Source organism: Athene noctua, chromosome 16, assembly GCF_965140245.1.
Source record: "Athene noctua chromosome 16, bAthNoc1.hap1.1, whole genome shotgun sequence".
In the NCBI taxonomy this organism is placed as follows: Eukaryota; Metazoa; Chordata; class Aves; order Strigiformes; family Strigidae; genus Athene; species Athene noctua.
In genome coordinates this window covers 13,315,173-13,341,070 of record NC_134052.1, presented here as the reverse complement: position 1 = coordinate 13,341,070, position 25,898 = coordinate 13,315,173, and the positions used below count along the sequence as shown (strand labels likewise).

The window sequence follows — 25,898 nt, the reverse complement described above, 5'->3', positions numbered from 1 at the left end:
TCCCCTCCACCTGCCTGAAAGCAGCTCCTTCCCCACTGCCTCGTGGCATGCAAAGAGTGGGGGCTCAAGTGTGTGGGCACCACTTCTTTAATTCGTTTAATGCTTTAGTCTAGTCAGAGAACAAGGATTCTGGTCTAGTGTTAACCACTTTTGTGGCCTGCAAGAAAAAAAAAAATCAGCGACTGTACGTTCAGCTGAAGTCACTGTGTCACCACCCAGCTCCACCATCACCTCCAACTGTGAATGGCAACGCCAGGTCACATCCACGAGGATCAGAGTGGGGGGACAGCAGCGACACAGTCACCTTTTCAGTGGGACCCCTTGGATTAATGTAAGTTTTTAGTTGGGTTACAAATCATAAGTAATACTAACAAGGAAAAAGGTTTGCAGAAAGTCATCTATTTTCATTGCTTTATGTGCTCCTCGCTTACCTTCTGCTGGTCCCACTGCGAGGAAAGGGGCCTGATGCTGCTGCTACCTGTGGGGTTGTAAATCTCAGTGGTGGAGGATGCAGGGAGGAGGAGGAGGGGAAGGAGGAAAAGGAGGAAGAAAAGGAGCAGACCCTGCAGAGGGAGACTGAGCAGAACTGGGCCAAAAGACAAAAAACTAGTTGATTTGATTTATAGGCTTGTGGGGTTGGAATGGCTGGATTGCAAATGCTGCAGAAAAAATATCTGCTGATTTAAAAAAAAAAAAAAGTTGCCAGTGGAAACGGGTTGATTTATTTTTAATCACTCAGTTTTGTTTGACTTAGGTTGCATAAATGTTCTTAAAAACCTAAAATGTTCAGACAAGCTGCAGTCTGACAGCATCTCCTTTGTGGCCAAGCAGCTCCTCTCACCGCACGTCCCGTCCCCCCGGGTGACAGCGGGGTGATGCAGCAACTGTCCCACACCGCTGCCAGCCCCTGCGCTACCTGAAATCCATCCCCCAGCCAAAGCTGCAGCAGACATCAAGCGCTTTGGAGCAGGGATTTAGCTCCTGCTCCGGGGAAGCGGTGCCGGGAAGATCTCACGGCACGGCTTACAGTGGAGAGCCAGCATTGTGGGATCCGCACGGGCATCCCAGGAGCTGCGCAGGGCTGGCAGGCAGCAGCAGCAACCCAAGGGATGGGGAACCATCGGCCTGGCCCCGGCCCTTGAGCCACGTCCTTCTCCTGAGTCGGTGATGAGGTTATGGTGACGGACAAAACACTGACCGGCAGTCATCAGTGAGAAACACTAAGTGCGTTTTTATTATTCACTACGGCTGTGACCAGGCAGCTTCTGCAGAGGTGCAAAGCGCAGATGGTGAAAGACTCCAGCCCGTGGCTTTTCCGAAAGAAAAGGGGCAGAACCGAGCCTGCCCGTGGGTGAAGAGCAGAGGCAGCAAGGCAACGCAGCCCAGACGTGCCAGGCGGCTGGAGGCCAGGGGCTGCGAGGTTTGCCGCGGGCGGCCAGGGGGAGGTGGACGGTACGTGGCAGAAGCAAACTTCAGACTTTCATAGTGTTCACACTAGACGACTGAGTTCCCAACTACGGAACAGGAATTTGGAAAGGCGTCAGGTGCTGGCAGTTGGCCAGGCACTGCGCTTCACCCCGGCCGAGGCACGTGCTGCCGGCCCGTGCCCGTGGCACAACGTCCTCGCCTTGCTGCTGCCACCGGAGCCGTCCCTCTCCCGAGGGCCAAGTCATTGCCTCCTGGTTTCCTCAAGAACCTTGGGTGAGCGTGTGTTCACTGTCCGAGCCGTGAAAGGACAAACTGACCCATCCACTGACCGACCAGGACAAAAAAAGAAAGATTGCATCCTTGGTAGTTAATAACATACCGGTAACGTTGGAGTCCCCTCGGGCAGACCTTTACCACATTCCACTCCATACAAGACACATTTCAAATGCTCATTAATTTACAGAAATTGCATTTTATAGAAAATATGATACAATGAAATATAAAATGCACTGGGAGCATTTCAAAAATCTATAGAGACGATCTTGCAGCCTAGTTTACCCTCTGAAACGACGCCCACTCATCACCGCACGCTCTCGCCCTCTCATTCTCCCGCTCTCGCGTGCACGCGCTCGCTCCCCCCGCCCCCCCCTTAACTCGTAGCGTTCAACTTGAGAATTAACAGAGATATCAAAAAAAAGCGCGATTATCCCCCGGATAATCACCTTCCAATACTGTGCACATTCTTGGATTTAAATGAAAATATATCTAAGCACTTTTACAAGTTTTAGCGAACCCACTGCAAAATCGTCTGCAGAATATAAAACACAGGTAATCCAAGATTTCATAGCACATTAATTAAGTGGCTCATAATCCATTAAATGTGGTTTGTATTACACATCCATGCAGTCTAAATCATTTTACAAACATTAGACATAAACCCACTAGTCCAAATCAGTAAAGGAAAAATGTAATAAAAAAAGCTAATAACTATTTGTTATTAGTTAAACTGACCCTACATATAAACTAGGTAGTATGCTACCATTTATAATACTGATGTTGAATTACGCCTGGATGCTGCAAAACCTCTTGCTTACTTGGCAATGCTTGAGCATATTAACCACAAAATACTTAGTAGGCCCTCGTTGCACTTCTTCTCCAAAAAAAAAAAAAAAAAATTTACTACAGATAGCAGCGCCTACCCATCAAATAGAAAGGACACACATTAGCTGAGTTACACGATGTTGTTGAGCTTTGGCTACTAATGCTCCAAGGCATTAATATTGTACTAGACTAACTTCATACTTACGGATGGCAAAAGTGCTGATAAACTCTTCCTGCCCTTAGCACTGCCTCGGGCCTCGAGCGGAGCCGCTACCCAAACCCCGTGCCTGCAGGCTTGCTCGGAGATGCGGGACACCACCACCCAACCCAGCTGGTATTTACATCACTCAAGAGGTCGTGGGAGCCAAAACACGCCGATAGCATAAAAACAAACAAATGGGCCTTTGGTCATTTCACGATTTACTTCGTAGGGTTTAGGCAAGGGCTGTCGGAGATTTCTGTTGCAATAACCAAAGGCTTTGTCAATGCTATAGTTCTATGCAGCTACATTGAGTGTGACCAGGTGACCGCAGAGCCCCCAGTCGGTATTTTGCATCTGATAACACTGAATTATATACAACATGATGACTAGTTCACCACCTGCTGAGGCTTAAAGATGGCTGTTAAGATTTCGACTCAAAACACCTTCTCCCCCCTCCCAACCCCCCCAATCCTCTTCCACCCCAGAATGAGTCACCCCCTTAAAAAAAAAAAAAAAAAAAGAAAAAAAAAAAAAGAAACAATCTCCACAGTTCCTTTTTGTTAACTCCTTCCCAGCTAGAACTGGCTTAGGGTCACAGGGAGTGCTGCCCAGGATGGTTGTATGTTTGTTTTCATCACTCCTGAGATTGAAGGGAATCTGATACATGCACCAAAAGGCACTTTCAAATATATATATATATATATTTTAAAAACAGTGCTTCTGTTCTAAGAAATTCAAGTTAAGACAGAGTGCCTTTCACTCTCTTTAGTCATAAAGCAGATAAACGAGCAATATCCCAGCTGACATTAAAAAACCAAACCAAAACAACAAAAAAAAACCTGCAGCAGAGACAAGTGTTCATGCGAGACAGCTCAATATTCTAAAAAAAAAAAAACTGGAAAGAAAAAAAAGGAAAAAAAAAAAAGAAACCTCCTATATCACCACTAAAAATAACAATACAGTCAGCAGGGGATATTAATTAAAAAAGCTGCCACATCTGTACAGTTCTTGCTTCTGCATCGGCTCTTTTTTGTTAATGTTGTCGTCTGTGGGTTTGTGTTTTTTTTTTCTCCTAGATTGTTTTTTTTGATTCTTCTTCTTCTTTTTTTTTTTTTTTTTTAAATAACGTGAGGTCAGTTTAATCTTCCTCGCCTCCCCCATACATGTCCGCCAGTTTCTTGAACCTGGGCCCCCAGTCGTTAAGGTAGTCGTAGTCCTGGTCCCCGGAGCTGGAGGAGTTGAGGGAGCTGACGGAGCCGGCGGTGGAGCCACTGCCCTCGTAGTCAAAAACGAGCAGGGAATCGTAGGGGGGGGCCGTGGGGTCGTTGTCGGCTGCACGCAGGCCCTGGGAGGGGGCAAACACACGGCGTTAAGACCCACCATGGGGTTTTATGGTGCTAAGGAAGGGTGTTCGGGTAGGGGTCTGAGCGGGTGGGATGTTTGGGATCCCTGCAGCAAAGCTCAAAGAGGACGGTGAAAAGCTAAACGAGGATGGTGAGAAAATGAGGGTCCTGGGGCTTCCCCCTGGGTGGAGCTCTCTCGGCTGCCCCCCGAAATCCATTAACTCCCAGTTTAATAGAGATAGAGCGGGAGGGGAGTTATTCCAAGGATCCACCTCTGGAGTTCTGGACAGCATGTCCTTGCTGGGGTTGCCTGTTAAAATTTCCAGCTTGGCCAATGAAAGAATGGACAGCACCCTCCCTCTCCTACCAGTAACTGTTATTTTAGTTTTGAAGATTTTGATTCCTTTAGGGAGGGGGAAAAAAAAAATCACTCCTAGCAAAATTCTGCAATTAGGAGAGGCTTGGGGTGTGAAATCCTGGGCAGAGGGTTGGGAAGCACTGCTGTTACGTGCTGTGGGCAGCAGTGTAGGCAGGCCATGGAGGAAATGGCCTCGGGATATGGAGAAAAAGAATTGCTTTTCTGCAGCCCAGAGTCAGGAAAAGCCTAGTGGAATAGACCTGCAATAAAGCAAAATGTTCTGCATTCACACCCTCAGAAACCCCAGTCTCAGCGTGGGGAGACGGAGCAGGTTTTACTGCAGTGAATAGCTGCCGGAGCGTGTGCAAGAGCGAGTCTTCACGTGAATGGATGTGTGTAAGTGTGTGCATGAAGGATGGGCAGGAACAAAGGAAGAAGGAATTTTAATGATGAAAATGAGAAAAAGCACAGCAGGAAATGGATAGAATAATAGAATTAAATTGCTATAACATTTATTTTTTCTGACTTAGGAAATGGATTGTGTGTTTTGTCTCAGAGGAAATAATGCATTGATTGGTTTGTAACCACTCAATCACTCAAAACTAAAACTGAGATAAGAAATACTAAATGGATAGATATTTGTACAAGCAGATAAAGGAGCAGTAATCTAACATAAAATAAAGAAACCCTCTCTGATCTGAGATGAATCTCTCTGTTCTGCAAACTCTTTGAGGCTTTAGACCAAACAGAGCTTTACTAGGAAGGAACAGACTTGTGAAATAATTACAAGTCCAGGAGCCACAAATGGCACCTTTGGCTTTCAGCAAGCTCTGCAGCTGCCTCGCCACCGCCTCCCCACCAGGACGACACTCCACACACAGACAATGTTTTTACTGACAGCCACTGCAATATCTGTAGTAATCCAAGGGACAGTGGGATCAGGTTATACTGCCTGGATGCTGAAAAGCACGGTCTTTGTGACACCCGTATCAGAAATCCTGGGATTTTGTTTGCACTTTGGCTTTTTAGAGGCTTGGTGCCTTTATTAGGCCAAGTCCTGTGTCCTTTTCTTGTGCCAATCATTCCCTTGGATTTGGTCAGACTCCTCATGTGAGTAATAGCATCGCTTGGTCCATGCAGCTAGGAAAACGTTGCATAGTTGATGTTAGCTGGCTGCTCAAGCTTTTAAGACATGACACAGGACACCCTACAGAACATACCTCATTAATAAAGTCACCAATATCCCCTGGATGTGGGATTACTGGTCTTATAGGATACTGTGGTTCAGCACCAATAGGTCTTTCATCCACCCTTCTGACTCCAGGTGTCTTGTTCAGCACGTGATCCATGGTCTCCGGCTGCTGGAGCTGGCTTAAATCGTAATCCTGTGACAAATGGAAAGGCACACAGTGAAACCAGAAGCTTTTCCTTCAGACCATCTACCCAACTAATGTACAAACAAGTCGAGGGGTCTAATCCTATTTCAGCTGAAGTTCGATGACAAATCTTATCCCTGGGTACGTAACACCTCTAACTATCTAAATTACAGATGAACCTGACCTCTGAGTAGCTGATAAAATTGACCTCCTAGGAGTGTACCTCAAAACATAGCTAAATCAAATATTTAAATGCTTTCTGAATATTTTACACAGGGTCTAAATGTTTGGGATAAAATATCGTCTTTTGTTTGTGTGTGCATAGATACGTGCATATCTTTTTGATGAAATACATAATGTACAGACACAGCGTTGGTAGACATATTATTGCAATTACATTTGTACAGAAGCAAAAACATTAAAATGTGTATTGCATTTATGCATGTAGGCCTTTCAGAGTAATTATATTCTTTCTGCTTGTGAAAAATCCCAACAGAGTAGGTTTTTAGCAAGGAATGAGAACCAGGTAATATTTCATTAAAAATGTATTCATGTAGGTAATGGTGTTTTGCTGCTCTTCCTTTGCTGTTATTTTTAACGAATCCTTTCTAAAATATTTAAGCCTACAGTGTAGTTGCCTGAAACCAGATACTTCAGCTAGTTTGAATGTTTATAACAGTACTTTGTTCTACCGGTAAAACTATTCTTGTGCTCAGATGGGGATGATTGAATCTCCAGGAGAAATATTTATAAATAACTTCTTAGTGACAAGAAAAAAAGAAATGCTAATTGCAAGGATTTTTCTGTGGAATAAGAACTTCTCAAGTTTCGGGCGAGGTCCCTGCTCAGCTCCCTGCGGTGGCTCTCACCAGGCTCACCCACTTGCCATCGGACGCCACCGGGACCTCCCCGGGGCAGGACGTGCTGCAGTGGTCGGGTCCACTCCGAACACCAGCCCCAACCACTCCGCTTGGGACTCAGTGACACCAGCCACGCACACAGCAGCCTCTGCACAGACCCGTGAACCACGCCGACCATTGAAGCAAGCAGGAACAAAGCCATTATATGACGCAGAGTCACACAATCCGTGTGAACTCCGTAGTTGAGAGTGTCACAGGCACAGGTAGGAATAAAAAACCAGTGACTTAAATGTGAGTGACCCAACTTTGCTGTTTTAGCTGAGGAAATATATCTGTAGGAGAGGGACAGCAGATCCCAGGAGTGCAGGCCAGGGAAGTTTTCATGCAACATCAGCACCGGTGTCTGTAAGAAGAAACCAGTGCAGAAGAGCTGACACATTCAGGCAGACTGTGGCTTAGGGCTCTGTCACAAGCAAAGCTTTGCCACTGTATGCTTCGTGGTGAAACAGAAAATCCCCAAATGTATTTAGACGTTTCTCAGAAACAACATCCAGAAATTAAAAGAAATTAAAGGCACATTAGAGATGATGAAGTAAATCCAGGGAAAGCCCACAGAAGCTCTAGGCTCAAGCAAGCCAAGGTAAGTAAGTGCCTTCAGTCACACATCTGGGGGAGGGTGGTAGCTGCTAGCTGGTTTTACTAAGATCTCTGATAAGGAATGATAAAATACACAATTTTAATGACAAAAATACCAGAAATATTGTTTGAACATGAGTGTCAGTAGCTTGATTTATAGTTTCTCCCCGGGAAGCTGGTCTAGGGGATAGCAAAATCCATGTCACACTGGCCTCCCTGCATGGTCCTGTTTGCACAGGAGAGCGTCTCAGTGAGATGCTGGACCTAAGCTGGCTCTCACGGGTGTCCACGCCACGCTGGGGAAGCCAATAAAGCTACCCGGGCACAAACAAGGGTGAACACAACCCTCTGCAAGTGCTTTATTGAAAATAATGTGTTTTCTGCCTTTTTGAGAGTATCAATCACACAGCTGCTCCTTGGCCACGACCTGCAGGCTTTTCTCACCTGGTCTTCCTCTCCACCTCCCTCTTCGTCGTATTTCAGAATATTGTCCCTGACGTCGTCCTCAGGGTCGATCAGGAGCTGCTTGGTATGGCGCTCCTTCTCCCGGCGTTTCATCCACACCACGAAGAGCAGAACCATGGCTGTAACGGAGAAGCAGTGGGGTGAGCCTGGATCTCACACGGCGCGAGGCCGAGCTGCCTGTGTCAGAGCGTGGTGGCGTGTCCTAACGCCTCACCTGCCCTCTGCCACTGTGGAGAACATCACTGCCTGCTAGTAAGAGGAATTACATTTTATCCTATTGCATGTTCTAATTTATAAGGGAGAGATCAATGACAGCTGTAAATACTGTGACAGGCCTCCACTACAAACATTTCTTTAAGATTCATCATGAATGCTGACTGAGCTGATGTTTATCAGAAGTCAAACACACAATCAAAGGAAAAGCAAACAGAAAGCGTGAAAACTGACGCTTTCTGAAAATATTTGATCTAAATCCTGAATTTTCAGGATTAGATTTCCAGCTTCACTTTATTCAGGGGAATAAAACAAAGGTGGAGGAAAGAGAGCTGCAGAAGTTCAGAGAAGCAAAGCGGTACAGATGACCAGCACCTGTGCAGGAGGGGCTGTTCCACCAGCAGGACACAGCCATGCCCGTACAGGTTGTGAGCCCTGGCCATCACATTCAGTTTGCTTTGTCTGCACTATGCTACACGAAACTGGTTTGGGGAGGGTGGGTATACTGGGTCACATAATCTGATCTGAGTTCATTTATACTCTTTTTTGGTGAGTGAGGGAGGCTTTCTAGACTTCCAAGGTCAGTTAGCCAGGCCATGAGTATATGCATTTGGCCATCGACTTGCAAAGCAGATCGAAGATCATTTGAAATCCTTTCAGAGAGCAGGGCTTGCTTTGCAGAGCAAGGGAGAGCAAATCTGGTAGCACAGAGCCAGCCTCCTCAGGCACCAGAATTTAAGTGTCAAGCCCTGGCTAACGTCTCTCAGGATGGTAAGAGAGAGAGATGAACAGTTCTTGAATCTTCAGAGATTTTCCCCCACTTAAACAACATTACCCAAAGGGAACGCTGGCTCCCTGTTCCACAATCTCACCCTTCAAAGGGGCACCTGTGTCCCAGGGACTCTGTTCCCTGTGACTTACTGCCTGAAGTCACTCTGGGAACTTAAGTCTCCATAACATAAGGCAACCAGACCTTGTCTTCTTCAAGAACCTGCTAATACGTTATTTTTCATTATCGTACACAGTAGCTGCAAATAATGCCGTCAAAAATTAAATTAAGCCTGGGCAGCTGATGCAGTTACATCTCCCAGTGTCTGCTTTTCTGCTTTCCCTCTGTTCTCCGCACAAACGACACATGAAGCTGTGACGGTGGCAATCTGCAGAAGAAGGGAGAGATGGACGGGCAGGGGAGGTGAGAAAGTGTGGCTGTGGGAACATGTTCCTTTCCCTTAGGTCATCCCTTGACTGTGCCAAAACAAGGCAGTCAACAGTTCCCAAACTCTCTTTGTGTTTTTTACCTGCATAAGAAGGAACAACTCCTGGTTCCCACGGTATCATACTTTGCAGGGTTTTCTTTCCCTTTGCCTCTTCGTGGAGCCATAGCAAGGATGGAGGAGAGACCAGACCCTGGGGACATGGGTGAGCAGCCCGCAGCCCCACTGCGTGGGGATGTGGTTAGGAGGATCTGAGTTTTTCCTTCCAGCAGCCGAGTGTTTATACCCAACAGGAATTCAGTGAAGTGAGCAGAAGAGGACCGGACAGCTAATTACTGCCATTGTGTGCCAATTGGCTGCCATCCCTGCCTGCCAGCTAACAGAATTGTTTTCAGATAGTTCAGCATTTCTTTAACGCTTATCCTAGATCTATTCAAGAGAGAAAAAAGAAAAGGAAAGAAAATGTAACTCTTATCTGCAATATAAAACCTCAGCTATTTAGCAGACTATTGAAGTCCTTTCTCGTTGTTCCTTTTCAAGTCTCTCACAACAAGATACCTGCCTAGTCCACAAAGACAATATTATAATGGCTATCAGGGTTTATCTTTTTCTTTCGTTTTTTTTTTTTTTTTTTTTTTTTTAAAATGCTACTTTTTCATGCACTTGTGGAAAAAACTGTGCCATTAACGCCTTTACAGCTACCTTGAAAAAAAAAAAAAAAGACCTTCAAAGTGTCAATAGCGGATGTAGTGCACTCTCCTTCCTTTTATTCACTCTGCAGAATGGGAAGTGCTATTACTGCTGTTAGACCCATTTTCACTCTGCATGTAGTTTTCCTTGAAATCTATTGTCTTCACCCTTCACAATTTTTTATTGCATTGCTCTTCTAAATGTGTTATTTGTGCACCTAATACATCAGGTATCAGGAAGAAGAAAAAACCCTTTGAGCAAAGGTAAAGGCAGAAACTTCCTTCACCTGAGCAATGTGAGATCTGTCCCCTTGCTGCTTCTTCCTTTTAAAGCCATCAAACTTTGACCTGATGACTCTAAAATGGACAAATAGCACAAAAAATTCCCACATCTGCCTTATTCCAGGTTATTGCTCAGAAGCCATGATATAAAACAGATAGAAAGGAGGCAAAACACTGGAAGGATGTAACTGGAAAACTGCTCATCGCAAATTACATTTTTCATCACTGATACAATGCTTTGCAGCTCTTGAAGAAAAAAAAAAAAAAGTCAATTAGAATTACAATGAATGTAAAAATAAGCTTTTGTAATAAAAGCCATAATTTAAAATGGGATAATGTATCTGAAAATGAAAAGAGGAATCTCTTAAATCAAATGTCCTTCAGCTGAAGTTAATTTCAGTCAATTGGATTTTCAACTGTTTAAATTGTATTTTAGCACTGGATTTATACAAGAGCAGCAAAAAGAAGCCTCGTGTTTAATCACCTCTGTGGCTTCCAGGGTAAACTTTCAGCTGGAGGAGGAGCAGGGACTGCACAGCCACAAACACCCGGTTTTCTTGCGGGCTCTCTCAACTGATAGGGTAAATCAATTATACAGCAATATATTCCCATCGCTGGCCCAGGAGGGTGGATGTTTGCCCAGAGATGACCCATTCTCTTAATGTACCATATCATATCCACATTAGGTGACATTTGTAGCATACGTTGCTCTGTCTGCTCTCTGTTTAAACACATTGGGGGTAAATATTAAATGTGATTTAGCACCATAACTCCCATTAGCTTTAATGGGAGTCCCATGGTTTCATCCTGTGCTTCTTGATGAATATTTACCTCATTGTTCATTTCAGCGCTTGTTTTTATCTATTCCTACTGTGCCAACTCCTGCTTGAAGTTATAATGATATCATTTTTATTTTTAAGTGTGTGCACACATGGTTATTGGTAATGTTCTTGAAAGACTGGGACTAACAGCGTTGCTGGGCAAAAGGGATGGATTTGCCTCAAGCAAAGGGCTGGCCAGCCCTTCTCTGGGATGCACCCCCAGCCCTCCAGTGCTCCTGACAAACTGGGGATCCTTCCTCTAAAAACACTCCAATCCACCACAATTCTCCAATTTGTTGTCCATTTACGAGCAATGGGTATAACTACCGTTCTTCTTTTCCTTTGAACAACCACGAAAGTACAGGTATGTACTGGCTCTGCCAGGGACTAGCCAGACTCTCATAACCAGTGTATCTGGAACTGGGAACCAGTATATTCACAGCCAGCTAGGGACCTGAGGGCTATGGAGGAGTCTGTCACAGGGTTACAGAATCACAGAATCATCTTGGTTGGAAAAGACCTTGAAGATCCTCTAGTCCAAGCATTAACTTCACCCTGACCGTTCTCAACTACACCATATCCTAAACACTATGTCAACCCATAATGGACAAGTCCTTCAACTTTTTCCTGCAAAATGTGGAGAATCATCGCACTCGGTACCTACAAGATGTTGTCAGGTGTCATGATGTTTGTAAAGCTACTGGAAGTCTTAGAAAGAAAAGCCTGACACACGCAGAGAGCTCTCTACCTCGTTTTGCTGACACTGCAGTGAAGGAGGTTCAAACACAGATGCGTGAACCACCCCCTGCAGCCCAAAGCTCACGGCTCTGCGCGGCCCTTGAAAAACACCCTGTACAGAAATGGGACAACAGGGAACAGGATGGAGACATGACGTGTCCCAGCAGCGTCACCCCCGTGGTACTTACTCAGTAAGATGATGATGCAGATCAAGATGGCGATGATGGCACCGGTGCCCAGCCCCGCGGCAGCCACTGCCCCGATGGTGGTGCAGTCGCCGTTCTCGTCGCACGGACACACCTTCACTTTGATGACAGATGTGTTGTACAAGGGGGGGTTTCCTGAGTCCGTCACGATGATCGGCACATCATACACACCCGCTTCCAGGTACATGATTCGTAAACTAAGCTGGGCGTAATCGCCTGGAGAGACCGAGACAGACAGACAGACAGACAGGTGACAGACACTCTGGGAGGGCCATGCAGCCACACCTGTACAGGCAGGGCTCCTCTGCCAGAGCAGACTTCTGAGCCTGAAGAAGAGGCTATCAGCGTGCAGGACAGCTTCAGACTTCTGCCCTAGCTGTTTGGCCAACAATCAGCCTGCGTTTTGCAAAACACTGTGTGTTTTCACTGCTGCACTAACCTACCTTGATGCCATTTGCACAGTTGCATGTGTTTAAAATGGCATGAAACGCAAATACTAAAGCATGGATGCTGCCCCTGGCCACTGTGCAGGTTCTCTGCTCTCCCACCTTGGGATTTTTGGGAAGCCCATCGCCTGTCGATGACATGCTCAGCCAGGTAATCCCTCTTGTGTTTCCTCCCATCGTGATATAAGTGTTGTGGGATTGAGCCTCGGGCTGCGAGGCCACGAGCCGTTGACCCTGGCAGAGGGTGCCAGACCTCAGCGAGAGGGACAGCTTTGAAGCCAAAACCAGCCCGTGGCTCCATGATATTTTCCATCCTCTGCTGAAACTACCAATAAGAGGAGAAATTAGGGCCATTTGCGATTGCATGCTGCAATATAAAAATCCTTCACATACTGGTAATCTTCACACTTACCTAGCCCTCCTGGTTCCATGGTAAATTAAAAGGCTGCCTTTATGCAATTATGGTCAGAGAAATGAACATTGATCCTGATTGTGGCTTATGACAATTACACTGGAACATAAGGAAGACTGATAATAGCTTTTTTCCCCCTGGCCATTATGGATGATTTATACTCTGTTCACTACTGATAACTGTTCATAATTATGAACTGCATTGAAAAAAGCCAAGTGCCAAGGCTCTTGGAGTTATGCTGCAGGTCTGATACAAATCATTTCTGATTAACTATCTTGTCTATAATGTCAGCCATAATGTGCTTTAAAAAATAAAAATCAGATAAAAAAGTAGGAAAGTTTGGAAGTTTGAAACTGCCTCATTAGTGAATCAGAGTCCAAATGTCCTCAGGATTGCCTGCCCCATTTACCATTCAGCCGTGTTATGGTCCAGTTCTTCCTCACCGCAGATGGCACACTTGGCAGCTCGAAGACAAAGGGCCCAACGTTTGGATCGATGTCAGCATCCGCGGCTGTTATGTTGATGACATTCAGGTTTGGCTTTTCACAGATCTGTGCCTCCTTTGGCAGGAGCTCAGGAGCATTATCGTTAATGTCGATGAGGTAGATCTGCAGAGTGCCAGTGCCGCTTGCGGGGGGTATACCTGAACGGGAGACGCAGAGCCGAACACGGACTGATGACCATCACTTGAGAAGCAGTGGGAATGACAACACCGTGGACCAGCCCCCTCTCTGCTTTCCAATTTCAATAAACTAGGTTTTTCACCCTCCCTCCTTGGACCTTATTAGGGACATACTGCACTGTCATGGTTCCTTGCTTTAAGAGGTATTATTAAAACTTCCCCAAGCCTCCTAATGTTGCTGTTTTTTGCTCCTGCAGAACATGGAGGTTGAGTTCTGCAGATTTGTAGCCTACAGCAATGTCCTTAGTCAAACTAAAAATACAAGGAAGTGATGCCAAGCTGCTAGTGCAAATTTTGGTAATGCCTGTTTTGGAGAGGAAAAACCATTAGAAAGATAGCTAACAAGAGGAAGAAGAGGGATTGGAGGGGAAAAAAAAAAAAAAAAGTGCAATCCATTGGTCAGCATTTATTGTAGCACTCACTAGACAGTTTTTAGATTTGCAGACTATTACACTGCTTCAAAGAAAGCCCAGCTCTCCAGCCCATCCCACAGTCAGCCCTAGCTTAAGTGGTGCAGGGTCTTTGCTCAAAGCCCACGGTATGAAGTAACCATCACCAAACACACTGGGTGATGTTACTAACTCATGGCAGTAGCAGACTGTCCCAATATACATTTCTTCATCCTCTCCACACTTGTCTCGACCACCAGGGATTCCTCAGCACAGCAGTCTCAGTCCTTCTGCCCCTTGCTGATGAAGAGTCACGTTTGTCCGACTAATGACCACTTACAAAAAGTAATACCTGCCCTGCCAAGAGAGAACAGCCTTCCCAGAACTGGTGCAATACTTTTAATTTCACTCTCCACACATACATCTGGCAGCTCCGTGTCGGCCTGCCCACCACCTCCCTTCTCAGGCAGTGTGGCTTCAGCAATTCTTTTTTAAGTTTGTATTTTCAGCCCTGGCTCTTCCTCCCAGGGCTGGATATAAAGCTACATAAACCGCTTCCCCACTAGGCTTTCAAACATTGCTTCTGCTTCCACAGACTTTCCTTCCTACATTCCCTTCTCATTTCTGCTCCATTTTTCAAGGGAGCCTTGAAAACTCTGAAGGAGCCCTGAAAATCCTTCTTTCATGGTTCCTACATAAGTTCTTCAATCATTGATCTCATCCTTTCATCTAGTAAGCAAGGGCTAGGTCTCCCTCTAAAACAATGTCTTTGATCAGCCTTGAAAGTTTCTGAGGAGACAGACAGTCCATCAGGATACTAGGGCTGAATATGAAAACTGACTTTCGGGACCAAGCAAAGTGATTTCACTGTTTTCAGGTTATCCAGAGTATCTTCTGGGATGAATGCAAGGCTCGCACTCTAACCTCTGAGATAGAAAATGCAAACTAGCAGTCCTGAGAGGCACTAACTGCATGTGGCTGAAACAACCTGCAAACACCACACATACAAATGCAGTTTTGAGGGGCTACTGGGTATAGTTGGGCTCCAGTTCCTGGTATTTTTGGTTCTTTGTGCTCCTGAGTGTAGTGCTGGGACAGTCTCAGGAGAAATGAAAAGTAAACAATTTTTCAAATGTCCGAGTACTACAAACCATGGAACATTTCAAATTATTTCAGCTGTCTTATGTGGAGAGAGCAAGGATGTGGAGAGAGCAGGTATTGATGTACACAAGGGATCCCATGGGGTGCTCCGATACTGAGGAAGGGGCAGGACCCTGTTTCCTTCAGTGACAGAGTCTTTCTCCCCTACTCAGCTCCCTATTTTATGAAACCTGTTGGAACATGATATATTTGAGTTCTCAGCTTCCCTGTGAGATTGGCTGAAATTGGCTGAAGAGTTTGAACAGTGCCAGGCTCCACACACAGTGTGACCTAAGAGTCTCTCTCTCCTGGGAAGCCAGGCTAAAAATATGCTGTTGATTAGGATTCCCCTTTTACACCCCTTACACTGCAGCCAAGACTTTTCTTAAAGTGAGTATCTCTGCACTGTAGCCCAGGGAGAGAAAGAGAGCATGTCCAAGGAGCATTTGGCTAAACTTCTTCATATGCTGAAAACAGCTAAAAGAACTTCAAAGAAACAAGATGCTGATGTTTCTTCAAAAAAAGAAAGAAAAATCGCTGCCAAACCCCTCGACCCAAAGCCTTTCTTTGATGAGTACACGATGTTGGAGAACCTGGAACTTGGGAAAAATGTGGAAAGAGTCTATTAGCCTAGATGAAACTTTAGCTGTTATCCTAAGCACTCTAGACAGAATTTTAAAGAAGGTGTTGCTTTATGTGCATTTTAATGGCTGCAATATACCCGTGATAGATTAATTTTTCAGAATAAAGAGATTTATCTAGGTCCTCACTTTCTGAGCTGTTGAATGATGGATGTGGAGGCGTTGCTGCACTGCAGCATCAGCACCGAAGCCAAGGAAAGGGGTTAACTCCAAATCCAGCTGTACTAAGTGCCTGGAATTTGCAAGGTTAGATAGTGAGGATTAGTTTGATGGGTTCAAGCTCTACCACTGCTTTTGTGAATAGCCTCGGCCAACTCATTTGACCTGTTTTGACCTGTGGATCTTGTAGATGAATGCTGCTAGATCTTCTTGAGACTGTTTTGGATTTTACTGTCCTGGCTGCCTTCACAGAGGGGAAGCTTAGGATGGGGCTGTGGGACCACACCAGTCCTACCACTGATGGCACAAAAACCAGGCAGAATTCTTCACTACTCAGCACTGAAACCCTTCCATGAGTTTGCCTTGCCCCTGTGACTGAGGATGCAATGACTGAAGTCTGAAACCCCAGAGGGAGGAAGTTTTCATTAGCCCTGCCAGCCCCACTGTATCTGCTCAGAATGGACACGGCACCCTTCAGCCTCAGCGATCACAAGAACTAACTGAAACACTGTCCTGAAAGCACCTACAGAGTATGAGCAATACACTGCGGTGCTCACAGCCAAGCCCTCACTTCATTCTATTGCACCTACTCAGCACCCTGGCAGGGGGGAGGCACGGGTGGGAGATGGGGAGGAAGGCACCCTCCTTGCCCAGGGAAGCTACTGAGCTCTCTACAGAGCCTTTTCCAACTGGAGGAACTGATGAATGAAGTAAGAGCATGGTCACATTTAGGTATGGTTAGCAAAAAAGTCATCAACTCCTCCTAGTCAGAATTAGGAAGAGAAACCCAGGGCAGCAGCAATGGATGGCTTGCCCTCGAGTGAGACCAGCACTGAGGCTCACAGTGCTAATTTGACCAAAAGCACTGTGTGATCTTTAATGAGAAGAGCAAGCCTTAACAGGACGTGAGAAGAGCTGTACTGGCCTCAGCGACTTTGATAATAAAGTACAGCAGCACCCAGACGCAATGATGGTGGCTGGACATTTCAGAAATGGTAGTGGGCAGAGATTACCTCTGATGACAGACAGACAGACGCCTTTCATGAAAGCTGCCACAGTTCAATGGGTTGGCTTCTTTTTAATACGCTTTTGCCATCCTCTACAATTATTTCTGGTTTCCTGATGGAAGGCTTCCTGAAAGCTCTGATCAGCACCTTTGGGACGATTACCAGGACCAGTGTGTTCGGCAGCCCTTGGAGACCAAATCCCTTTGATATTTTTTTAAGTTCAGGCTACATTGCTACACTGAACTCCCCAAATCGATTTTCCATTTGCCCTCCCTTTCCCTTAATAACACTCTCGGTATACTGTGCACATTTAATTTACTCCAGCAATTTCCCGTCCCACTTTCACATTTTTGACCATAAAAACCTGGGAAAAAGATAACTTATACTGACAACTCTGTCAGGGCATCATTTCTCTTAATGCATCACATTAGAGTCTTATTGAAGCATGAACAATGTGAAGCCTGGGCTCACCGTTGTCAGCCGCCAAGAATGTGGCCTCGTAGACATTATTCTTAATGTAGTCTGACTCTCGATCAAGGACAGCAGCAGTAGTGATCTGACCATTTGTGGCATTAATGTTCAGCCAGTTTGCAGGATCTGACAGCTTAGAGTATCTACAGAGGAAGGAAATAAATACATGGCAGTCTTTTCACTGACATATCCTTAATATTGCTTGAAATAAGGTTTTTCTGGACTCCTGACCCATGATTCAAAGGACCTTTGGATAACTGGTTTTGTTGACAAACAAAACGCTAATTGAGTATCTGGGTTTTGACCTCTACAATTATTCAATTTTTCTGTTTCTTTCATTTTAAAGGTTTTTCTTTCCACTAAGTACCACTTACATGCCAGCTTCCTGCTGCTGGCAGTGGACATAGCCTGAGGTCTCTGCAGCCAAGGAGAAACGGGGTCTGTAATGACCACTGCATTCGTATGTCTGAATTAAGAGGATGGATTCCTGCTCTTTCCTTCTCTTAACGTTGCCCTTCTTGAAATAGCTCTTGCTCTAAAGCCATGGTTATTCCTGTTTTCTGCCCATCATTAATTAACAACAGTTTAGGAAAGACCACATCGGAAGAATGGCAGTTTTCAAGCCACTCTTTTGTATCAGAATCGTATCTTCAGCAGCAGTTGCCTCGGGGACACTGTAATGGGAACTCACAGGTGTATTAAGGTATTAAGCATTTCTATTAGGCATTTTTATATGTTGCTGAAATAGCAGGTAAGATGATTCTATGCATGTGGGAGGTTCAAAGAGAGCAGCGACAAGGGGCTCCCCTTGGCAGTCCCCAGCGTGCCCTGGGCTGGGAGGACCCAACGGCAGACTCGTCTCCCAACCTCACAGCCCAGCTCTGTTCATGTCCTACGCAGCTGGCTATGAACATGGTTTGTTCTGGGCAAACTTTTCCCATGTTCTCCAGATCAACATGTTCTGTTTACTTTTCTCATTTGCTTGTTTTCTTGGTTTTATTTTATTTGTTGCTTTTAATTTCTACCTCTCAGTATCGTACAGTTTGAGTTGAGAGAGATCCTTATTACCTAAGCTGGAAGCAAACAAATGGCCAAACTATTAATTAGTGAAATAAGCAAACAAAAGCTGATCTTATTTCATGGGTAACTCAGACCTGCTGATAGTTTTATATAATTTTTTTTGTAGTTAGATACCCGGGCGGGAGAAATTCTGGCTTCTGATGAATATCCCTTTCCAGAAATGGGCTGTTTGTAGCTGAAACTCAAAGAGAAACTTGAGCTGCATCAATCCATGTGAGCAGGAAAGCAACACACAGCCGCACAAGCCCCTGCCAAAGGAAAGAATTACATTTCATGGAGCTAGACGCTTTGGGATGTTTTCATTTCTTTTTAATATCACTGCTGTGAGTCTCCTGCCCTTTCTCTGCTAAATGACCAGGGATCCAGTTTCAAAGCTGGCTTTGTGAATGTGTCTGTGGCTAATGAGGATAACTTGAGGTGTGACATTGGCCATGCCAAGCTGTGCCTCACTGGAGATGCTCCTGCTTCCTTATCTTCTATTTGTAAAAACTCTATTTCATCAAAGACTATTTAGAGAGAGACTGAAAAGTGTATGCAAGGCTCCAGCAGCTGGATCAGCTCTCTGTGAAACGCTTATCATGGATCTGTAGGCTTAGCTTTTAGGGTATCTTTCTTCCTAACTCACCAATGTCAACTGTGAAGAAAAAACAAAATATCCTTTTCATAGCTCACAAAGACAGAACCCCAGCAACACCCCACTGCTTCATGCAAAGCCTTGGCATTGGGCTGTCCTGATGAAAAGGGGGTAAGAAGAGATTGTACTTGGGTTTGGAAATGAAGTGCTGGTGGATACACAAAATGTGTGTCCTGGAAGCCCTAGGGGAATAAAAAAAAAAAAAAGTAATTGACTGTTCATATTCACAGAAAATCTTACAAGACCCTGCACATGCACTGTGCGATGACAGGAACGGCTTAGCAGAGCCAGTCCTTCTCCCAGGAATGGCAGAAGCTTGTCTGGATTACAGATCATCCACCTCTGGGTTAGAAGGAGTATTCTATCAGAAATGAGCTGTTCTCTCCTCAGAAAACCAGCCTTGGTACAGACATCAGGGAAATAAAGACCCTTCAAAGGCCAATATTTCAAAAAGAATATAAGAAAAACTGGCTTGTTAGTTAGGAAGGTCTCTCTCCTCAAAAGTTGCAATAACTGTCTAAAGACAACAAGATGAGGCAGTGAATAAACTATCATTTTCTAGATCAGACAGCTCTGTGCCAGGTGAAATATTTCAAACTCTTCCTGACACTGTCAGCAAGTTGCAACTGATGTAAGTTTAAGTGGTCTCGTCTGTGGTCACGTTGAATACTCAGGTTTTGCAAAAAATACTGCGGTCCTTACAGACTTGGAGTAAAAAAGAAACAAAAACCTGTGGATGTAGAAGTATCTAAGAGCAGGAAACTCGTTTCCCATCTGCACTGACAGAGGCTGAAATACCTGTGAAAGGTCTCACAAGGACTCTCCTTTGCACACACATTTTTCTGCCAATGTACTTCCCAGTGGGAAGGCATGTGAGTCCAGTCCTGGACCACGGATTCAGTCCCCAGTCTGCTCAGGTGGGACAAAACACAGTGAGTGACACCCTCCCAGTCGCAGCATGGACTAAATCCAATCTTAAACTGCTTACATCAAAAATCTGACTTTTAGAAGGCTTAAATTTTTTTCAGCTGAATCCCATTCATAGGGAAAGCAGCTAATGGGGAGGTTATGTTTGGACGTTTGGTCTGAAGGGAAAGGGAAGGTCAGAACAAATCTTGCTTACTGCAGAGCAGGCAAGGGCTGCTGGGGTGCCTTCTGTGGACTGGTATTAGTCAGATAAAGACCAAGTGCCAATGGCATGTGAATGGGTGTCTGACTCCTTGGGCAGTATTTAACTGTATGATATCTTAAAAGCCTCTTCAGCAGCTGTTCGTACCCAAGCAAGCCTTGCTCTGCCAGGCTGACAGCTTCTCTCACACTCTGCTTTTTTAAGCCATGTTGAACTCAAATCCTCTAGAAGCAACAAGACACGATTAAAAATCTCATAATTCCCTCTGGAAATCTAGCCCTAGCCCTTTCTGTGCCTCAGTTTCCCCCTCATAAAACAGAAATAACAAAGCTGCCTTTTTCTAAATCTCTGTGTTTACGAAGTGCATGAACAACATAGGTCAAAGCATCCTTGACAAGGCAGAGACCAAACAGTACAATGCAGCCCTGACCTCTGTAACAACACAGGGACCCTTTGCTATCAACTGCTTGTGTCTGATTCTGCAAACTTCACCTGTTCAAGCCAGAAACGTGGGACTGAACTGTCTGCCCTCCCAGTCCCAGCCGCTCAGTCTGGCTTACCTGGATGGGGGAGGACTGTGAGTTCACAAGCTCGCGGGGTACTCTGGAAGCCATCCCCTGCCAAGCATTTTACTCATATCACATCAGTTAGTCTGTGAGTTAGCTTTCAGCCTCTTTGCTCCCCAAACTTCTGCAGCTGAAATCCCCTCCTGTACATGAGCTCACTCGGCTGCCTGGTCTCCCACCTTACTGCCTGCTGCATGAAGCGATCAGGATCCACCGCTGAGAACGTCGTCAGGACCGTCCCCGTAGGCACCCCCTCCTCCAGCCTGATCAACTTGTGGTTCGTTGGGAAATACGGCGCTTCGTTGACATCTGTGACTGAAATGGTGACTCCTGCTGTTGACTGGAAGGACATCTGGATGCCACTGGCCAGGGGAGCTTGGTTTGATACCATCACTGTCAGCATGAAAGCTCTGTTCATCTCGTAATCGACTGCCTAAAACAAACAAACAAGCAAGTATAGAGCCAAGCAGAGAATAAATTCTACCTTCTGACTGAAAGCTGTAAGATTTAGAAGGCAGATGATATCAAAGTCATTGCCTCAGTTTGTTTTCTTCTGAGCTCCATTCTTTTGAAGGTGTAAACCCCAACCAGCTTCAATCCAGTGGAGGATTTGGCCTTCCAGTATCTGGAGGGTCAAGTAGCTAAAATAACCTCACAAAGTAAAAATTGCAAACAGCAGGGAGGATTTGACCTGTGTTTTATTCCAGAGCTAAGTGGTTTCCAAAAAAGAGCCTGCCTGTGTTGGCTGAGCACGAATGAACAAATCCACCACGGGCTGCTCTAAATGCAACAGGTGGAGCTTGTTAAGAGGGACTGGACAGGTACTTAACAGGGCTATTAGCATTTAAAGCTGCTGACTAAGTAACTAGGACAGTCTGTGTGGATTCTCGAGTCTGAAGTGCTCGTCATTTTTCCTCTTAAGTGAGTTTATAAGCAAAGGTGGAGCTGCAAGGAACAACGCCTGGTCCGGTTAATCAGGCGGTCCCTTCCAGTGGGACCTCTCATCCTCTTGCAAGACGCTTTGTGATCTCCTGAGGTTGCCTGCACGCTCCTACAGAAGCGTTCCGCTGCTGGGTGGCCACAGATCTCTTTTCAACATGCACGTAAAGATGATGTGTCTTAGGAGCCAGAAGGATTGAAAAGCCTCTGCTGGCACGACTGACTGAACCGCAGTATAGTAATAATTCCTAAACCATCCCACTAATTATTATGAGGGAAGTCGCTAATCATCTGCCAGGGAGGCTTGAGTTATGCAGGATCACACCTCTGCTTGTTAAAAAATGCTTTGCTGTAATTTATAAATTTAGAAGCGTAACCATTCTCCCTAATACCTTCTCCAGCCCTGAGTCTGCAAAGCAAACTCTCAGGGTGTAAAATGCCATGGCTGCATTGATTTCAGTAGAGCTGTACTGATTTACATCAGCAAGATCTGGCTTCCACGTTCTGTTTAAAACCCAGTATTGTCAGGAGAGAAATCAAATCATACGAGGCTACACGAGAGAAACAAATTTCAGGGGCAAAAGGTAAAAACAGTGGAATCTCTATTCGATTGAAGTGCAAATGTTCCTATTGCTAAATTGTTTCTTGACAGGCAGGGCCAACATTTAATAAATAAAAGGAAGCACAAAGATTCCCAGTATACCCACCAGCACTGACTCACGGTCTTGTACCGCATTCAAAAAAGACGCATGGTAAAAGCTCCCATTTAAACACTACTCAGGGCCTTGAAAATATTTGATTAATGGATCTCCTCAATTTCTTTTCACACCCTTCTAATTCCTTCAGTCTTTTTTTTTTTTTTTTTTTTTTTTTTTCCGGGACTGGCCTGTTTGCTAACCTTGCCCACAGCCAGTCTGCACCTCCCTCCCCACAGGGGCTCAGGGGGGCTGATCTGAGCAGCTCCAGGGTGGGGCTGATGTGGGAAACCACTGGGCTCCCTGCCTGATGATGCACAGGACACGCTGACCACACACACACCTGCTCAGATGTGGCCTGATGCAAGAGAGTGGTTCCCCCCCTGCCCCAGCATGTAAATCTGCTCTGAAGAGAAGTTGCTACAAGTATACTTGAAGCTGCTAATGTACAGGGACCTGTAAAGTACGACATTTAGTTTTCATCTTAACCATCACTTGTATTTTATTAACTTTTATTTTTCCCAAATTTTACTGCAATGTATGTATGTAATTCAATTTATATTTTTTCCTAATTACCCTCTGTAGTCAGTACCCACTTGTTTGAAACCTTTAACTCCTTGCCTAGTAAAGATAAGACAGACCTTGGACAGCCTGAAAAACTCCCTGAGTACATCCCTAAGAGCAGGAACCTAAACCCCAAGTGTCTAAGAAGATGCCAGTGTCAAGATAAGTGACTGGAAGCTGGTCTAAACTAACCTCCTTGGAACAAACAGGAGCTGAAGGATGGATGAGGTCAGTCTATGACCATATACAGACACGAGAAACCTCAAGTTCACTACTGGACAGTGTGAGAAAGGCTATATGGACCCTTAAGGAGGGGAGAAGACCCTCACTCTATTTTTACTATGCATGCTCAGATTATGTAAATGAATTCTGAGAATCCATTAGCATAAGACGGCCTTTTCTAAGAAATCTGATGAATATGCATGCTTTTTGTGTATATTAGTCAGAGTGTTTTGTTAATAAGTGTGGCACTTGTGGCGGAGCGATCCCCAGTGCTGCCCAGCGCTGTGAATAAAGAATACCTGCTGAACAGTCATACTCAATTCTGACTGTTGAGTGAAGCTCTTTGTTTCAGCTCACTCAGCTTCTTTCTCTCTCTTCTGGGAGCAACAAAACCAGGGCTGCAGCAGAGCAGTGCAGGGAGTGGGGCTGGACCGGGATAGCCCAGTAGCACCCATCCCACGGACCGTCCCCGAGGCATCGGTGCCATGTGCTGGCACCTGGTGGCATAGAGTCCAGCGCCCCTCAGTCTGTGAGAGAGACGATCTGCCTCCTCTTCTGTGCCCATCTGAGTCCCATTTCACATATTTTGTTGAAAGAAAAAAAGGTAAAATCAAGAGCCTGTGTCTTCACGGCAATGTTTGTGCTATTGTCCCTGGTGGGACAGGGGTTCCTGCAGCCAGACGCGTCCAGCCTGAAGCAGAACTTCTTTCACACAATAATACGCAATTTCTACCAGAACAGTTCATACTTCTGCTCCCTAAAACTGCCTTCCTCTGAGAATAACAGTGCACAGAGCACACTGTGTTCTTCCCGCTGCACTAACCCCCTCCATCTCACTGAAAACGCTCCATGTTGATCAGGCCAACAGCAAGAGCAAAAGCAAGTGGAGCCGCTACATGCGGGACAAGGAGGTGTTGGACAGTTGCCTACTTTTTAATTTCATGCCCACGAAGTACATGACATGAATTCAAAAAGCAGCACCTTTGCAGATGGCCCTTGTTGGATGTTCAGTGTCTGATCTAGCACAAATGGCTCTGAAACATCCCGCTGGAGATGTGGCACGTCCTCCTCCGCCACTGACCCCTCGGACCTGGATGTAGCAAAGTGAGGCCAGGGGCTTGCCACGTGTCCTCGTTTTCTCAAGGTACTTTTAACTGAAGAGAATAAATTTGCCTTATGTTATTGTTGAGGCAAATACTAATGGAAGCTTCAGAAGCATCTCCATTACAAATTCACAGCTCTGATCCATGCAGAGTTTATAATAACATTTTACTTAGTCGGCTCCCACAGGGTAGTCACTGCTGCTCTTGAAGATTGTCTCCAGACTCTGCGGTGTCTCATCTGAGTGGGAGGTTTCCCTCTCCCCTTGATCAAGGCTTTCTTTGAAGATTAGGGTCTTGCACAGTTACGGAAATATTTAGAAAGGCATGAACAGAAAAAGGAAATGTTACACTTGTGGTGATTGGACTGGAGCTGCAGATGGGATTTTGCTGAGAGCAGCTGCAACATGGCCCCCATGAGCATCATCTGAACTCCGAAGGGCTTCTTGATTTGGAAGCATTTCTGGCCCTCCACTTCTGTCCCCCAAACTGCTGGCAGAGGATGGGATTCTTCACGGAACGTTCTTCTCTGAGGCATTTCTATGACTGCCATAGCCCAGATGCAAACCCCTGTGCTTGCAGCAGTGGGAAGTTATGTATAAGCAGCTTCAAAGAGCCACAAGAAAATCCAGCCGTGTAGGATCTGTAAATAAAGGGTTCATTACTTGACTTAAATTTTTACCTGTGTTTTCAATCTACATCAGGGATCGAACCAGCAAGAGACTGCTCCCACACCACGAAAGAACAAGCTCTGACCAGCCACCCAGTTTGACATGCATACATCCCCCAAATCTTTAAGCATATTCACTTATTAACAGAGAACAAAATATTTCAAAGAAGAAGGTGGAATCCTAAGAGTCTTTCCTTCTTCACCATGAAAATTTAATCACAAGCAATTTCACTCATTCTCCTTGTTGAAAATACACCAAAAAGCCTCCTGGCTTGATAAGGGTGAGAAACTCTGGGTGCCCAGGAGGATCAGGTGAGGTTATATAGTGAAGACATTCAATGCAATTTCAGGCTTTGAGCTCAGCTTGACAAGATAGGATTTTCATGTGGTTCTTTGCATTGTGATCACTGTGGGTTACACAGCAGTGGAAAGTCAACACCAGTATCAACGGTGTCTTGACAAATCTGCCCTGCTTTTTGCCTGCAAGTTCTGAATAAGGGAGGGTTCATTATGCAGAAGTCCTTGTGTAGCAGTGATGATCATGTAAATCCCCTGTTGTTCACTTTGATGTGCCTTTAAATTACAGTCATGACATGTTACTAGATTAAGAACAAGGGGTTCTCCCCTGCTTGCAGTGAAGACATTGGCATTCCCATTTCAGGCTGGCTGCTGATGTCAACAGATGTTAAAGTGTTGCATTTTACTTTGTGGAATGTCTTCTATTTAAGCAGAAAATACATGCATATGGATAGATGTATACTTACATACATATATCCCTCCATACACACATGTCTAGGACCACTGCTAAGCTTGAAGAGGATTTGTAACGTTGCACCAGATAAGGCTGTCAACTGACATAACAGAGCAGTAAAGAGTGATAAATAAAAGGATCCTGCTGAAATACCATCTAGCAGGTAAGATGATGTCTCCCTTAAAGTTTCAGCAAAGTGGCATCTGCAGACACACACACGTAGCCTAAGGGTCAGAGAACAGCACAAGCTCACACGTTCCTATCAGTGT

At 45.2% G+C, this 25,898-nt stretch overlaps 1 protein-coding gene across 1 annotated transcript in view; it reads right to left on the bottom strand.

Moving 5' to 3' along the window:
* Positions 1-623: 623 nt before the first annotated feature.
* CDH4 (cadherin 4) overlaps positions 624-25,898 on the bottom strand; it is a 466,028-nt gene continuing 440,753 nt past the window's right edge. Inside the window, exons 10-16 of the mRNA XM_074920132.1 lie at positions 20,868-21,121; positions 17,280-17,422; positions 13,200-13,433; positions 11,915-12,148; positions 7,749-7,888; positions 5,653-5,817; positions 624-4,076 (exon numbers count right to left, since the gene is read on the bottom strand). Coding sequence (XP_074776233.1) covers positions 3,870-4,076; positions 5,653-5,817; positions 7,749-7,888; positions 11,915-12,148; positions 13,200-13,433; positions 17,280-17,422; positions 20,868-21,121 — 1,377 coding nt within the window. The 3' untranslated portion in view covers positions 624-3,869. The remainder of the gene's footprint in view (positions 4,077-5,652; positions 5,818-7,748; positions 7,889-11,914; positions 12,149-13,199; positions 13,434-17,279; positions 17,423-20,867; positions 21,122-25,898) is intronic.